The 17,566-nt window shown below is 53.7% G+C and overlaps 1 protein-coding gene across 3 annotated transcripts in view; it reads right to left on the bottom strand.

Annotated features, from left to right (window-relative positions):
- Positions 1 to 17,566, bottom strand: part of ACTN1 (actinin alpha 1) — a 105,419-nt gene that overhangs the window by 10,726 nt on the left and 77,127 nt on the right. For all 3 annotated transcript variants that reach the window (XM_066272475.1, XM_066272474.1, XM_066272473.1), the window contains exons 7-11: positions 16,328 to 16,409; positions 14,946 to 15,031; positions 6,824 to 6,916; positions 4,892 to 5,122; positions 2,128 to 2,275 (exon numbers count right to left, since the gene is read on the bottom strand). In XM_066272475.1, the coding sequence (XP_066128572.1) occupies positions 2,128 to 2,275; positions 4,892 to 5,122; positions 6,824 to 6,916; positions 14,946 to 15,031; positions 16,328 to 16,409 (640 nt within the window). The remainder of the gene's footprint in view (positions 1 to 2,127; positions 2,276 to 4,891; positions 5,123 to 6,823; positions 6,917 to 14,945; positions 15,032 to 16,327; positions 16,410 to 17,566) is intronic.

Below are 17,566 nucleotides of genomic sequence, written 5' to 3'. Positions count from 1 at the left end.
CCCACCCCACATCTGCGCCCATCACGGACGCGCACCCCTCAGTGAAGGAGGGCGGGCTGTGAGGCTGTGCCCCCGACAGCACTGCTTTCCTTCCTCTACTCTTTTAAGCAGAACACAAGACAACAGAAATCACAGATGAGCCTGCTTCTCTACTCCTTGCAGCCTTTCCTTACCTGAATGGCGTGTTACAAGTGCGGGGTAGAGAGAAGTTGTTTCCTGCTGTTGAAATATTCAGCAGGGGGCCATCAGTCCTGACCTCGGCCCACAGTTTTCACAGGGGCCACTCCCACAGCTGCATGACAGTCTGTCCAGTGGCTGAACCACCTGCAGTGGGTGATCAGGCCCCTCGGCCTGCACTATTGTAGAAGGTCTCACCACAAACATCTGCAGACATGAGATTTCTCCGTGTTTTAGGAATAATTCTTTAGACAGTCTTAAGAAATGGAATTCCTGGGTGAGTGGGCCATAATGACATTGTTTGGTATAACCCTGTGTGGCCAGATTGCTTTCATCGGGCTGTGTAGGCATGCTCACACCCTTGCTGGTGGCTGGCTCGCTGATAGGGCAACCCGTGTAGCGGACCTTGCTCTGAGCTGTTCCTCGGCCCCAGAGAAGACAAAATAAAAGCATGTGGGTGAATCGGTACAACCCCTACCATCCTCTTTCCACTCTGCACCATCCACGCCGGGATAAATAACTCTGCACATGCAGTGTACAAAACCCAGCATGTATATTACAACAGGGAGCTACGCCCAACCTCCTCGTTGCACTCCTCTCTCTTACCAAGCCAAGCCGCTCCCACGTGACGGTGGGGTGTGGCCATCCCTACTGTCTCTACCCTAAGGTGTGAGGGGCAGAACAGAGCTGAGCAGGGCAGTCTTAGAGCACTGATCTCCACTAGCCACTGGAGTCTGCCCCAGGGGCTCCAGCTGACAAGGTCGCAAGAACCTAAGATTTGGGTGGCCCCATTCTCGTCTCTACCCTCAGCCCAGGTTCTGTGGAGGAGACTATCGCAGCTATGATTTTCTCTCTTTGGAGTGAACCTTAGCTACCAATAAGCAGACACAAGATGTTGCCGTCAGTGCCTCCATGTTGGGGTGCGGGAGACACACCGCGCTAAGGCAAGGGCTCTGCGTCTCTGTCACTGGAAGCCAGAAGCAGGAAGAGGGAAGGCAGTGGAGGAAAAATACCCGGGGCTACCATTTCCTGATGTGTTCCATGTGCCGGGCACTCAACTAGACATAAAATGTACTTATGATGCTTAACCCGACGAGGGGGCACAGTGTCCTTCCAAAGCCCAGGTCCACCGAGACCTCAGAATCTGACCATATTTGGAAACAGGGTCTTTGCAGATGTAATTGGTTAAGATGGGGTCCCCTAAAGTATTAAGGTGGCCCTAAATCCAATGACTGGTGTTTTCACTGGAAAAAGGAGAGGGAGGTTCAATCACCGAGACAGAGAGAGCAGCAGCCACGGGACGGCCGAGAGTGGAGGGAACCAAGGTCGAGGAAGTGCGAAGCCTGCCCGCCACCACCAGATGCTGGGAATAAGCATGGGAACCAGCCCTCTGTCACTCAATTTAGGACTCCTATGCTTCTGGAACTGTGACGGAATACATTTCTGTGGTGTCTGGTCACCTGCTTTGTGTTCATTTATCACAGCAGCCCAAGGCAACAAATACAGGTGGACGCATCATCACCTGCGTGGTACAGATGAGGAACGAGACCTGGGGGTTCGGTCACTAGACTAAATGTACACTGCTTCCAGGTGGATTTGAACCCCAGTCTCCCTGACTCAGAGAAACCATGATAATGACCAGAATGATCAGCAGTGAACCTGGCACTGACCTATGGCAGGGGCTTGTTTCAGTGTTCCAAATGTACTAATTCATTTAGTTCTCATAAACCCATCTGACTGTTTCTACTATTATCCCCACTTTACAGATGAGAACACTGAGGCAACCCAAACTTGGTTTGGGTTGAACTTGGTTTACGTCAAAGAACTAGTATGAGAAAACAAAACTAACAAAAAGCAAGAGAAGACAGTTGTGGCTGACGGCTGACGGCTGGGTTGGGGGACTGTGGAAGCCCAGACCCTCCGGGTGCCAGGAGGCTGGGCTGGCCGTACCGTCTGTCCAGGCCTCGTGGATGGAAGCCTTCTGCCGGAACTTCTCTGCCAGGTGGTCGAGCCGCTCCAGCCTCCGGATCTCATTCAGCAGCCACTCCTCATAGCCCTTCTCAGCCTGCTCCAGGCAGCCCCAGGCATTGTTGATATCCTTTGGGGACGGAAGGTACACGGTCAGCCCAACCTGGTCGCTGAGAACCCCCCCCTCCCATACACACACACAGCTGCCCCAAGCCTTCCAGGAGGAGCCTCTTCCCCACCTCGGCCACACCCATCCACACCCACCCAACCCCACTAGCATTTCCCTGGGCTTCTGGGCAAGGAGTGGGGGCCCAAGTTCACACGGGCTATCCAGCTACGGGGCTTGGGGTGTGCGGCCCTGTAGGGAAAGAGCCCAAGGCCCTCTGTGGCCCCAAGACTGACTTCCAACACAATTCTGACCAATCACAGAGCTTGCAGGGCCAGCGAGGGAAACATGGTAATAAACTGAACCAGGCAAGCAAGGCATGGGAGCCTCTCATCCTCTGCATGTTTCTTGATTACTCACAGGCTCTGGGAAACAGCATGGAGCCTGAGTGATCTGGCCAAAGAGTGAGGATAGTGACATGCTGAACACAAACCTATAGCTCTTTAGACAGGGAACCATCAACAGGGTCACCCACTACAGTTAACACTAGTGAGTGACAGGCTGAACCTGGCTTGCGTGCCACTCGAGTCTCCAACTTGGTCCCCACCATGTGCCCAGGGGCCAGGCTGCATCTGTGCAAGGAGCAAGGAGCACTCTTTCTAACTTGCACAGAGCACCCTGCACTAGCGATGACTCTGGTCACCTAAACACTGCTGACTCAGCCTGGAACCATAAAAGGACGGCAGTTTTGCGAACAGCACACTCACTGTCCAGAGCTTCTCTCTTCTCCTCCAGATTCCCCTGGGATTCTGCTTCCTATACTGAGGTCATCTCATTACTCTCCATTTTATCTATATTTATTTATTTCTTGTATTTTTCCGAAGTGAGAATGGGGGGGGGGAGTGCAGACAGACTCCTGCATGCACCCAACAGGGATCCACTTGGCATGCCCACCAGGGGGTAAGGCTCAGCCCCTCTGGGGCGTTGCTCCACTGCAATCAGAGCCATTCTAGCACCTGAGGTGGAAGCCATGGAGCCATCCTCAGCACCCAGACCAACTTTGCTCCAGTGGAGCCTTGGCTGCAGGAGGGGAAGAGAAAGATAGAGAAAAAGGAGAAGGGGAGGGGTGGAGAAGCAGATGGGCACTTCTCCTGAGTGTCCTGGCCAGGAATCGAACCTGGGATCTATACACGCTGGGCCGATGCTCTACCACTGAGCCAACCAGACAGGGCCTCCTTCTTCTCCATTTTAAAGGGCAAAAGCTCTATCCTGGTGAGTTTTTACAGTTTCTTTTACATATGTCTCTGGCTTATAAACTTTCTCCCTCAGTCTTAAAAAAAGATGGTAAGGAGGGAGAAATTAAATATAAAGTGACATCTATTTCTTTTTTTTTAATTTTTTTTTAATTTTTTTTAACTTTTTTTTTTATTAATTTTTAGAGATGAGAGAGAGAGAAGGGAGAGGGAAGAGCAGGAAGCATCAACTCCCATATGTGCCTTGACCAGGCAAGCCCAGGGTTTTGAACCGGCAACCTCAGCATTCCAGGTCGACGCTTTATCCACTACGCCACCACAGGTCAGGCCAACATCTATTTCATAATGACATGGAAAGCTAGTCACAATGTTAAGTTTTGTTTTTTTTAAAAAGTAGTTTATTAAATAAAACATGCTTTAGGATTCCCTTAAAAATTGTATTTACAGCTTGACCAGGCAGTGGTACAGTGGCTAGAGCATTGCCTTTCATGCTGAGGACCCAGGTTTGAAACCCCGAGGTTGCCTGCTTGAGCATGGGCTCACTGGCTTGAGCCCAAAGGTCGCTGGCTTGAAGCCCAAGATCACTGCCTTAAGCAAGAGATCACTGGCTTGGCTGGAGCCCTCTGGTCAAGACACATACGAGAAAGTAATCAATGAACAACTAAGGTGCCATAATGAAGAATTGATGCTTCTCATATCTCTCCCTTCCTGTCTGTATGTTCCTGCCTGTCCCCCAACCCCTCTTTCTGAAATAAAAATAAATTGTATATACACAGAAAGACTAAAAGAATCTCCCCTTCAAAAAATGTTTAAATTAATCCAGGGTGGCAAGAGTATAAGTAATTTCCATTCTCTGTATTTTGCTTACTTATATCTCTGAAATATCTGACCACAAAAAATCTGTTACTTGTTTAAAGTAATAAATGTTTCCTTTTAAGTGCTTAAACAAGATTCCACAGAAGGAAAGCATATCTTTATCACTACTGAATTGTGCCCCATTTGGTTCACTATGTCAAGAGGCACTCTGCTTGCAAAGGTGATTTCTCAGTGGTGGGGGGAAGCTGGTGGTCCTGGGGAGTCTGGAGAGGATGTTCAGGGCCCTGGACGGGCCCACCTGGCCTGGATGGTCAGTAGCGAGGGGGCTCCCTCCCTGGGGTGAGAAGCAGCCCCACATCACCACGTGTGGGCTGAGCCCTGAGGGGGCTCCCCCCCTGGGGTGAGAAGCCGCCCCACATCACCACGTGTGGGCTGGGCCCCGGTAGTAACCAGGACGGAGAAATGAGCTCTGGAGCAGAGTTCAGATCGGGCCCAGCCACGGCACCGCGCTGGAGCAGCTCAGGGACGGAGGCCGACCTGCTGGGGCCCGGGACTGGCCCACGGGGCTCACCGAGACCATCCTGCCCTCGGAGGGCATGAAGGCGGGCCGGTTGCTGAGGCGCAGCTTGGTCTGCAGTGTATTGAAGTTGATCTCCAGCTGGCACTTCTCCTGCACCTTGGGCGGCTTGTGTAGGCGCCGGTAGTCGCGGAAGTCCTCCAGCTTCTGCTGCATGGCGTGCATGGTGTTCTCGGGCGCCCGGTTCTCCAGCCACGGGATGGTGCGGCGGATCCACTCCAGCAGCTGCGGGGAGGGGTCAGGTCGTGAAGACACTGCGGTGGGGGGGCAAGGGCCGGCTTCCCTCCATGTTCTTTCTCAACTACCCCCTAGGCCAGGGGTCCCCAAACTTTTTACACAGGGGGCCAGTTCACTGTCCCTCAGACCGTTGGAGGGCCGGACTATAAAAAAACTATGAACAAATCCCTATGTACACTGCACATATCTTATTTTAAAGTAAAAAAACAAAACGGGAACAAATACAATATTTAAAATAAAAAACAAGTAAATTTAAATCAAGAAACTGACCAGTATTTCAATGGGAACTATGGGCCTGCTTTTGGCTAATGAGATGGTCAATGTGCTCCTTTCATTGACCACCAATGAAAGAGGTGCCCCTTCCGGAAGTGCAGCGGGGGCCAGATAAATGGCCTCAGGGGGCCGCATGTGGCCTGCGGGCCGTAGTTTGGGGACCCCTGCCCTAGGCCATTCCCAGACCACGAGGCCAGGCTCCAGTTTGTTCCCTCTGAGAACCTGGGCTTCAGGAATCCTGGCCACGAAGGTGTGTTAACTCACAGCCAGCATCACGGCCTCCCTGCTCTGCTGAGGGAAGAACCACAGACCCAGTGAGAAGACAGCTCGACTAGGAGCAGGAGACCTGAGTTCTAGTCCTGGGCCTACTAGCTGGCTGGGTCTCCATTTCCCTGTCTATACCATGGGGAGGGTTAACAGCTGTTCTCTGACCTTCTGCCACCTGACTGTCTAGGATTCTAGAATGTGATTCCTGATGCAAAAGGGAAGTGCTGGCTGCCGGGTTACCAATAGGAAATAGCCTGGATTGGGTTCCTTCATGAGGTGACAGAGGTCTAGAAGTGAGGATAGGAAGCATACTGGTCACCTGCACGGTGCCACTGTGTTTAGTCTCCCAAACTAAATCATCCGAACTATCACAGGACCCCTACCACGGTGAGTGCTGTGAGCCTTCCCCCCATCCTCACCCCACCCCTGGGTCATGGAGGAGGTCATCGAGGCACTGGGTGACTTGCCAAGCTCACCTAGGTGGAATGGCAGGGCAGTGACCACACCCGGGCACTCGGTCCCCAGAACCTGGGGTCCTACTATGCTGGACAGCCGATCCACCAAGAGGCGGGGCGGAGCTGCTCAGCCCATCCACTTCCTGAATTCTTTTAAGAATCAGGTGGAACCTTAAAACCCAAGTGTAGTCAATGGCAGAGCAGCACACCTAGCCCTGTCCCATCCTGTCCCCTGGGTGAGCCCAGCCACGAAGCTAGCCTGAGCCAGCACTTATCTACTCCTAGTTCTTATCCTCTCAGAACCAGACGTACTCCTTTGTGGGTCTAAATGAAAAATCACAGGACAGTACACTAGGTTGGCAAGGACTCTGGGGTCCCTTGGCTCAAGTCTGGCTTGATAAGTGACAAAAACAAGACCCAGAGAGGTGAAAGGACATCCCAGGCTCACTGTTGGTGATAAGAAAGCTTGGAACATTCTCCCTGAAGCCCAGAGACGGGCCCCTGACCCACCTCTCTGCTTTCTGGGAAGGCAGAGCAGAGCCACAGTCCCCTGAACCATGTGTGCCGAGGTCACGGACCACCCAGCCTGGGCCTGTGCTCCAGGGAGGGTTAAGGTACAGGTTCCAGGGTTCCCTTTTCTCTTGGGGTGGGGTGGCAGGGCTTGCTGGGGCCAGGGGGAGCCGGGGGTACCCACATCACTGGCCAGCTTCTCGTAGTCTTCCATGAGCTGCTCATTCTCCTGGTTGACAGCAAGCACCTTGCAGATACGATTGGCTGCTGTCTCCGCCTGGCAACAAGACAAAGGGTCACGGTCAGCCGCTCACAGCAGGAGCACCTGGTACACACATACACTGACAAAGCCCCGTCCCACCCCTACAGCTCCCAAAGCTTTGTAGTCACCACCTCACCTCTCCTCACCAACCCCCTTTGCCAACCCAGCCTCAGTCCCATGGATCAGGGGTGCCGGAACAGAGGTCTTGGTGGCTGAACTAGGACCCTGGAGAAGGGCCTGAGTTTGAGACCCAACATACATGTTGGAAAGAAACTAATCCAATGACTGACATAATCAAAACGCTCAGGTCAGGACGGAGGTGATTTCATGCCCATCCTGGAACTCCAAGTGGAGGCCTGGATCCCAGGGCTCAGGGTCTCTATATCTCTGGCTGGATTCGCCAGGATCTTGGAGATGCAGGAATTCAAATCATGGAGTACTGGAGTAAGTGCTGAGTGGGAAGCAAGAGGGCCTCTCAGGATTCCTGCAGAATCTCTCAAGGCTCCTAGCCAAAGTTCAGAGAGGGGGCACTTCAGGCAAGACTTAAGGATCAGCTCAGCATGAGCAGGATGCCTAGGAAGTGGGCCCGGCACCTCTGGGAAAGCTAAGCACACACTGTGCACGAGAGCCGGGTGAGCAGACACTGGAGGTGGGGCTCGGAGCCAGAGGCCGGAAGGGAACTGAGTGTCAACCACGTACGAAGGTCCAGACGCCCCCCAGAGGTGTTCCCCTCCCAGCTGCGGGAAGCACGGTGCACCCAACAGCAGCAGGGGCCAGGCGTGCCTTATCCACTTCGTTCAAGTGACTCAAATTCAGCCGTGTTCTTGTGCCCATCCTAACCCAGCTCCAAGGGAGGGCAACTCAAAGCCTTTTGGGGGTCCCTGGACAGACAGGAAGACAGCCTGGGATGAACGCAGATAACATCTGTAAGACAGATAAGCATGTGTGGCCCCAGAGAAGGGTGACCCTGCTGATGACAAGGGGTGGCAAAGGCTTACGGGGCAGAAAGATGGGACCTCACAACAGACTGATGAACAAGAAGACAAAATGGGTTTCAACTGCAGCAAGACAGACTCTGGCTAGGCATAAGGGAGAACTTCCTGAGGATGAGGAAGGAATTTGAATTGGGAAGGAATGACTAAGCAAATATAAATTTTTTTTCCTTGCAGATCTTCTGAAATAGGACAAACACCCACCAAATCATGCGATTTATGAGCGACTGTGCTGGGATGTGTGTGTGTGTGTGGGGGGGGCAGAACGGCTCAGCCTCCATCAGAACTGTGGGCACAATCAGAGGGGAAGCCCAGGGCTCCCTGTGCTCATAAAACTTGCCTGACCAGGCGGTGGCACAATGGAAAGAGTGTCGGACTGGGGCACAGAGGACCCAGGTTCGAAACCCCGAGGTCACCGGCTTGAGCGCGGGCTCACTAGCTTCCTACCCGTCTGTCCCTATCTGTCCCTCTCTCTGTCTCAGCCACAGAAATAAAAAAGAAACTGAGGAAGGAGTCATATCCTTAGATCCTCATCCTCTGCCCCCCAAGTGAACTGTGCTAGAGATGGCATGGCCACTTCGCACACAGAACTCCCAGCTGACTATCTTTCCTTTGGAGGAACAAGGAACCACGAGGAATCCCAAGAGCTAACAAGGAGGGAAATTCCTTCCTGGAGCCAGTTCTGGAAGATGTGGCCCTTGAGAGAGCAGGGTCACAGGCAACGAGGCTGACATGCCCCACGAGGCTGCCTGGGGGTAGCGATCTGCTTGAAGTCGCGGGGGGCCCTTCCCTCGAAGGCCAGGGCAGAAGACTCATGGAATGACACCACTCTCCTCTGTGCTGACATTTATGTAAGAAGTGGGGTAGCTGCAAAGGCCCCTGGCCAGTGTGCTGACCAAGCGGGTAAGAGTCAGGGGGTAAGGTGGCCACTATCTCAGGCCAATAGCACCTGCCACTGAGATGTGTCATGGATAAAGCCTCCTCCTTGACCTGTAATCCTCCTGATTCACCTTGAAATCCTGGGTTCCAGGGTCATAAACTTTGATTTGTGTATTAGTTTATCAAATTGGGCTCAGTGATGCCTGCGTTCGTGGATTTCAGGAGACACATCCTAAGAGTCTTAGGTGCCTTGCCCATCCCTCAGAGCCTGTTGTTTCCAGGGTCAAAGGGGGCTCCTTTTAGACGAAGTCTGGGGGAATTCCCATGTGGGCTTTGTGGGGACTTTTCACAAAGACCCAACCTCTTTCCAAGCCGGGCTCACAGCCTGCCCCCTCCCAGGCTTCCTCGCCAGGAAAGACAGGCTGAGAAAACCCACCACCAGAACCAATCTGCCTCTGGAAATAAAGCGTGGCCATCATGGAATGTAAAAGAGCTTTCTTTAGAAAAGGCAATAGCCAGTCTGCAAACTCCATCAGGGCTGCCTCCTCCCTTGAGGACAGCCACCTCCCACTGCTACCAAGAAGCAGGCTGGAGTCCAGATTTGACTTAAGGAAAAGTGACAGGCAGACTCTTCAGTACCCTGACCCTGCCTCGCTCTCACTGCACAACCCCCTCCCCTGCCACAAGCCGGCAGGCGCCCTCTGCCGAAGCCTGCTAGGTGATGGGGCCCTTTACAGGGGAGGGTCTGGTCACCCACCAACCCCAGCCCAGGAGGGCAGAGACCAGCCCAGGAAGTGCAAACCTGGTCAGGCCTCCAGCACATAACCCTGAACTGAAAGGCAAGACAGCCTCCTGAGGACGGGATCCAGGCCCACCCCTGTGAACCCAATTTCCTGGTGTGTTAGCTTGTTCTTCTTCCGTGGCTACAGGAACCCCAGGCAGGTATTAGGAGAGAGGCGCCCAGCACTGAAGCGCCTTCAGAGTCTTGGCTTCAAGCTAGTAGAGCAAGAGGAAATGGTACCCAGAAGCAGAACCAGCCCTTTCTGATGGTGACAGAATTCTCACAAAATAAAGGATGCAAGCACAGACCACCAATGGACTGGGAAAATGTTTTCTAGGAATAGCCAAATTAAGGACTTTCAGGGCCAAAGAAAAAGACTTGTAGAAATCTGGGTTTACCTTTCCTTGATTTTTTTTTTATTTTTTTATTTATTCATTTTTAGAGAGGAGAGAGAGAGGAGAAAGAGAGGGAGAGAGAGGAGAGAGAGACAGAGAGAGAAGGGGAGGAGCTAGAAGCATCAACTCCCGTATGTGCTTTGACCAGACAAGCCCAGGGTTTCGAACCGGCGACCTCAGCATTTCCAGGTCGACGCTTTATCCACTGCGCCACCACAGGTCAGGCCCTTTCCTTGATTTATACTTTCATGACTCACTTAAAGCAGTACCAGCTTACAACCTAACGTAATAATCTGTTCGGTTTTATATTAGAGATGTTTGGTGGGGTTTTTTTAAGCATAGACAATTATTCCAGGAGTCCTTAGAGATCCCGAATGACAGTTTTATCTATCCCAAGCCAAATTACTGCTCTAAGGTCAGCTACTCTGATAATCTGCATTACATGAGCTGCTTCAGGTAAGACTCTGGGGAGGAACCATCCTCAGGTACGGTGACAATGTACAGCCAAACGACACACCGCGGCTCTGCCACCCACAACCCAGGTTCACACGCATGCCACAAAGAGCTCCTCTGCGACATTTTTGGTCAAAAATCCCCCAAATCTAACTAGAATTATCTATATGTCCTTCTTCCCAAGTCAGCACCCAGCCTTGGTGGCCCTGACCCCGCGGTGGCTCAGCCCTGCCCCCATTGACGACCCTGGTTTCCCCCAGCATTCCCTGCTCCAGGCAATGAGTCGAGACCCAGTGCTCTAAGGACCAGCACTAACTTGCTCTCCCCATGCATGTAGCTCTCTGTCACTCCTCGAAGCTTTTTCTGCACAAGCAGTGATCACCTTCCTCAACAGCACTGGCCGCCCTTCCCCACCCTCCCTGAGCCTTCCCCTTGTAGACCCCTACTCAACTCAAGACCCTCCAAGCACAAGTGTTTCCTGCTCAAGAACAGTCTCGTGTCCTGCAGCCTTGCACCCTTCTCCCCCACTCAGGTCTGCAGCAGAGCAGAGCACTGGTCAGACAGCAGCCATCCTCAACTCCTTTTATTTTTAATGTTTTTAAATGTATTACCTTAGAGAGGAAGGGAGAGACAGAGAAACGTTGATCTACTGTCCCATCCATCCCTGCATTCCCTGGCTGATCCTTGCACACACCCCAACCGGGATCAAACCCGCAACACTGGCACATCGGAACAACGCTCCAGCCAAGCTACTGAGCCGGGGCTCAACTTCTTTTGTTAAAGGTTTTCCCAAAGGACCAAGAATTCCTAGAGGGCGGTTGGCGGTTTCTTCCCCTTAGAAGATTTACAACAGTAAATAAAGTGACTGACAGCCAAATGGAGGATGCAAACAGCACCCCCCCCACATACAAGCACCCAGAAATACCGACAGCAGATCTGCCTCGCGCCTCAAAGGGTAGTTTCTCAGAGATAGTTCCCACTGGACCACAACCATGAACTTTAAAAGCTTTACAAATTTAAAAGCTTTACCAATTGCATATACAAAATCTGCTTGTTCTCTGCCCATTCTAAATCCCTACAGGGGAAGAGGAGAGGAGAGCTGAGAAAGCACTGGAAACAAAACCAATGGGCCAAACAAAAGTCGGTCCTGGTCCAACTAGGAAAATCAATTCCTCACACCTGCATGCCACTCACTTGTGTGGGCACACGTACTGCTCACACCTGCATGCCACTCACTTGTGTGGGCACACGTACTGCTCACACCTGCATGCCACTCACTTGTGTGGGCACACGTACCGCTCACACCTGCATGCCACTCACTTGTGTGGGCACACGTACCGCTCACACAGGTGCGTGCATGCAGCAGACTTGGCTGCCTCTCTAGTTCCACTATCTAAGGCTTGACAAGAGGAAGACAGTGGAGGGGACGGAGGGCCCTAGGCATGGCTTTCAGAAGACTTCCCCCCACAGCTCCAGACATGGAGACAGTAAAGACAAGACGAGCATGTGAGTCTCAAACAACCCTCCTCCTTCCACAGAAGAGGGGGAAATTCCCCTCCCAATGGCCTGCTTAGCTCTGAGCAATTGCCTGAGCCCTTACAAGTGGTTAGGGGCAACTCTGGGTGAGGCCTCTGTCTCAGGACACGCCCCTCCCCCACTGCCACTCCCCTTCTACCCAGCTGGTGACCTTGTCCTCAGATGTGGACAAAAGGAGTGTGAAATGGTTGCAACAGGGATGAGTGAGAGGGAAGGAGGCACGTGGATAGGTGGTATGAAATTTGGGAGAAAAGCAGGCTGCTCCATGCGCACGCACACACACACATGCACACACACATGCACGCACACACAGGCACACACAGGCACACACACAGGCACGCACACACATGCACGCACACACAGGCACGCACACACAGGCACGCACACACAGGCACACACACATGCACGCACACACACATAGGCTCACACACATGCACACGCACGCACACACACGCACGCACACACAGGCACACACACAGGCACGCACACACAGGCACGCACAGGCACACAGACAGGCATGCACACACATGCACGCACACACACATGCACGCACACACACACATGCACGCACAGGCACGCACACACACACATGCGCGCACACACAGGCACACACACTCCCTTCCGATCATTTTCGTCAGCCAGGACACAGGGAAGGCTTCAGAGACAGGGAAGGCCAGTGTCAGCAGGCGTGAAGCCCAGGACAGAACCCCTGAAGGAGGTGAGAAAGAGGAAGAAAAAGCTGGAAGAGGCGAAACCACAGCAGAGAGCTCAGCTCCGCCACGGCCCCGGGCCATCGGATTGTCCGTGGTTACCAGGGCCGGGAGCACACTGGGGCAAGGAGATCGATGCTGCTCACATCCTGGGTAAAAGGTTGGGGGTGGGTAAGAGGGGCTGGAAGAAACTGATGAGCTAGAGAGAGCAGCAGAGGCGGGATACAGAGAGGAAGGGAGAGGCACACCAGAGCCGGGGCGGCAAGGGCTGGAAGGAGCCGGGCACCTGGCAAGGAGCCTCTGCCACCAGCCCGACGGTGCCCTCGGGTGATTTTCTAAAGGCACCTCTTCCTCGAGGTGCTAAAAACTGTCCCGTTGGTTATGTGAGAAGACATTTTTCCTGCCATCTGCAGGATTTTAATAGTATCAGAATTGTCATTGTCTGTGAGGCACACAGGGTAGCCCTGTGTAGGGTGCGGCCTGCACCACTGTCCACGGCAGGTCTGGGCGGGAGGATCGGGCAGGGCTCTGAGCCCCCGGCCGGGGCACTAGGGAGAAGGTGGGAGGCCTTCTCCGCCCTGGCTGCTGGATTACTGGGGAGGACGGTCTTGCCTAAGTGGGAAGGGGGAAGAGAAGGAAGTGAAGGGGATCTAGGTATTTATGGGAATAATCAGGAAGTACAGCCAGGAGCTGTGCTGCTTGGGACAGGGTCCTCATCCAGGGGAGCAGCTGAAACCACAGGCTTGCTTCCTGTCTGTGACATCCGCTACGCCCAGTGTGTGGGGACAGGGATGCAGGAGGACATCCAGAGCGTAGGGTTCTCTGGCATCTTCAAGCGTCCTGGCCAACAGTCAGGGAGCATCCTGTCCCCGGAAGGAGGCAGCTTCCCTTCTCCCGCCTCTCACCCCGGAGGCTGCAGCCCCAAGAAGCTGCTGCTGGTGTCTCCGGGGACAATGAAGGCAGCAGGGGGCGTGGGCGAGGCAGAGGGAGAGCTCACCTTCTGCGCACCCGAGAAGGCGTGGCAGTGACATGAAACACTAGGTCACATGGCCTTCCCATCCCGCCTTAGCGTGCCCACACATCTGCACAGAGAAGGAGAAGAGGTTGAGAGGAGAAAGTGGGCAGCAGCAGCAGCACAGAATAAACCAAAACAGCCAGGGCAGACAGAGAGGACACCAGACGGACAGCCAGAAATGAGGAAACGGGCAGAGAGGGGGAAATGGGGCGGTAGGAGGAGAAAGGGGGCGGGAGCAGGCACGGGCTGAGACAGGGAGGGAGGGGCAGAGCATGGGGGAGACCGGGCAGAGCATGGGGGAGACTGGGCAGAGCATGGGGGAGACCGGGCAGAGGAAGGCAGCGGCGGGGGCGGGGTGTGTGTGTGTGCCTCCATCATGCATGTCCAGACGGGTCACTCAGACACTGCCGAGTGTGGGGAATCTGCCTGAGCACACGACAGTCCACAGCCCACAGCCCTTAAGGCAAGCCTGTGGTCCTGTGCTCGTAGCAACCTGCTTGCGCCTCTGGGGTCCTGCCTGGGAGAGGGGTTTCTGCGGCCTGAGCTGCGCTCGGGAAGGAGGAGACAGGTCACCAACGTCTGCAGTGTGAACAATGCCCTTCAGCTGCGGAATAGGGGCTGCCGCGCCTTCGCCTCAGGCCTCCCCGAGCGAAACTGGGTCAGGACACTTGCCCACCCCCCCTTCTTCCTTCCAAGCAGTTGTGCTTTATGTCCAGGAACAGAGTGACCCCACATGGGGGTCCCGGGCAGGATGAGGAGAAAGCACCAACGCCCAACAGGGCTGGGCACAGATCCGCTACATCACGTCCACGAGTAGGAGAGGGGCGGGGGCTTCACGACACCTTTACAAACTAGGTCAGTAAAGACAGGTGACACCTCCCCAGATCTGCCTCCTTAGGGGAAGCCCTGCTGCTCTGATGAAGCCCCCAGCTCCAACAGAGGCGGCCCGAGGGGATGCTGCCCACTGCGCCTTCCAGAGCCACGCCGGGCTGACTTCACCGGTGCCGTCCTTCTTGCTTAAGACAGGCGTTTGGTCCCAGAAAACGGGCTCTTGCCCGACTATCTCGGAGGAGACAGCAGAGGAAGATGAGAGAAAGAGCAGAGGTGGGGGGAGGGGGTAGCGGGACTGAGCGAGAAGACGCCATGTTGGCATCAGGGGCCAACTGCACCAAAGAGCCTCCCTGGACCCTATCGCCAAGGAGAGGTGGGGGCAGGCGGGAGGGCATGGTTTGGGCTCTGGCATGAGGTGTGCTGGGCAAGAAAGCAGCAGGGGCCCCCGGTACCTTCTGGGCGCCAGAGAAGGCATGGTAGAAGCTGGACACGTAAGTCATGATGGCTTTCTCATCCGGTCGGGCAGTCCCGACGATGTCTGTCAAGAAAAATCGGGAGTTAAAGCCAGCTGGTGAACACATGACAGCTCCCGATGGGACGCTCAAAGAACCACCACGCCTTTTTGCGTAAATGCCGAACCTGGATCTAACCAGCTTCTGGCATCGACTTCCACTCAACAGGAACATGAAAGGCAGAGGAATGAGACCGTGGCCCGAGGAAGCAGAAAGACAAGACAGACAGACCCAGAATAAGAAACATTCCGCGGGACAGCTGGCCCAGTCACTGCAACAAGTTCAACAGCAGAAATAAAAGGAGTGGGAGAGAGATGAAAAGTGCCACAGATTAGAAGAGACATAATGTAATAACTGAAATGCCACGTACAGACCTCGGTTGGATTCCGATTTAAATAAACCAACTCTGAAAAGAGACGAGTGGGGAAATTTAATTTTGAACTGCACGGTGGGTGTATCAAGGAACCGCTGTCAATTTACAAGGTGTGAACATTGCTCTATGGTTGCCTAAGAAAATATCCATATTTTAAAGGTATATGGTCTGAAGTTAGGCAGCAGTGGAAAGTTGCAACAGCTAGAATTTGCCTTTAAAACATTTCAACAAAAGAAAACAAAACAGGAAAAGAAAAAAAAATAACACAAAACCTCAAGAACTGGATGACAGGGATAGGGACGTTCATTATATTTCTCTCTCTGCTTTCGTGTATACTTGATAATGGCCCCACACACAGACAGGTGCCGCCACCAGCTCTCACATCTCCCATCTAGTCCCCAAGGGGGCCATTCATCTTCCCAAAAAGTCACCCATTTTTCCGTAAGTGCCCGGTCTTCCCCCACCTTCCCTTATAAAGTTCGGAGTACAGGCAGACCACCCCCTCACTGCAGGACCCCTTGTGTGTGTGCAATGCACATGTGAATAAACTTCTGCTTGCTTCTTTCTTGTTCATCCACTTGTGTCCACCTAACAAAACTTAGGAGGGAAGAGGGACAAAGGCTTCCCCCCTCCGCTACAACAAAAGAACACTGTGCTCCACCCCAGTAGCCACTGCCCAACTCCAAGGCAAAGAAGAGAACCATCCTCAGACGAAACTAAATGAAACAGCCCCCGGGCTCGCTCTTTGACCACCAGCTGTCGGCTCTCCCTCCAAACCTCAGGGAACTGCGGAATCCCTGACGGGCAGGTGACGCCAACACCTCCCAAATGAGGTCCCGCAGACCAGGCCTTCTCCCTTCCATCCCGGGCTACCGGGACCCACCCCTCTTGGCTGCTTAGTAGCAGCAGGGGGGAGAAAAGCTGGTGGCCCAGGAAGAAGCGCCCTTACCTTCAGCATCCAACATCTTGGGGATGTCCAGGTACTTCTCTGCCACATCGAAGGCTGTGTTCAGATTTGTGAGAGGATCGTCCTAGTAGAGAGAGAAGAGGAGGAAGGGGTTAGACAGTGAGAGGTATGACAAGGCTGCCCCCATCTGGGTGATCACCAATTCTTTGGGACAGAGGGACGACTACACTCCCTGCCACAGTAGGTCCTCAGGAGCCAGCTCTGGGTGTAGAAGGCTGGCCTCTCCACCAAGGCTTGCTGTCCGGTACCATCTTTCTTCCTCAGGCCTCAGTTTCTTTGTCAGAGAAATGGGGTGAAGAATAGTGGCCTGTAGCCCAGGAAAGGATTGCTAAGAAGTGTGAGAGGAAGGCATCGGCCTGGGTGCCGGCAGTCCTGGCTTCCGGTTTCAGCTCTGCCACCAGGGAGCGGGGATAGTAAGTAACCTGACCTCAGGCTCCCATCTGTTACTGAAGAGCTGGGCTAGGATCTCTCAAGCTGCTTTGGTGCTCACAGTCCATGAACTTTTGGGGCTCCCTCAAATAGCCACAGCTTCTATGGTGACTTCTGCTACTTTCTCAAAAAAAAAAATGTGTTTTAGATTGGTGAGGATGTGGAGGGACTGGAGCTGCTGTGCTGCTGGTGGGACTGCAGAGTGGTGCGGCTGCCGTGGAGACAGCGTGGGGGCTCTTCAGAAAGCCAAACACAGTATCACCATGTGACTCAGTTTTGCGAGATGAAAAGAGTTCCGATTGAACATGGATGCAGTGATGGCTGCACACCAATGTGAATGTACTAAATACCAATGAACTGCACATTTAAAAATAGTTACAGTGGCCCTGGCCGGTTGGCTCAGCAGTAGAGCGTTGGCCTGGCATGTGGAAGTCTGGGGTTTGATTCTCAGTCAGGGCACACAGATGTGCCCATCTGCTTCTCCACCCCTCCCCCCCTCCTTCCTCTTTATCTCTCTCTTCCCCTCCCGCAGCCAAGGCTCCATTTGAGCAAAGTTGGCGCGGGCTCTGAGGATGGCTCTGTGGCCTCTGCCTCAGGTGCTAGAATGGCTCCGGCAGCAGTGGAGCAACACCCCAGATGGGCAGAGCATCGCCCCCTGGTGGGCATGCCGGGTGGCTCCCAGTCGGGCGCATGTGGGAGTCTGACTACCTCCCCACTTCTAACTTTGAAAAAATACCAAAAAAAAGTTACAGTGGGCCTGACTGGTAGTGGCATAATGAATAGAGCAGTGAC

Source organism: Saccopteryx bilineata, chromosome 4, assembly GCF_036850765.1.
Source record: "Saccopteryx bilineata isolate mSacBil1 chromosome 4, mSacBil1_pri_phased_curated, whole genome shotgun sequence".
Classification (NCBI taxonomy): Eukaryota; Metazoa; Chordata; class Mammalia; order Chiroptera; family Emballonuridae; genus Saccopteryx; species Saccopteryx bilineata.
The sequence above is the reverse complement of the archived record's forward strand: the minus strand, read 5'-3'. Positions and strand labels throughout refer to the sequence as shown.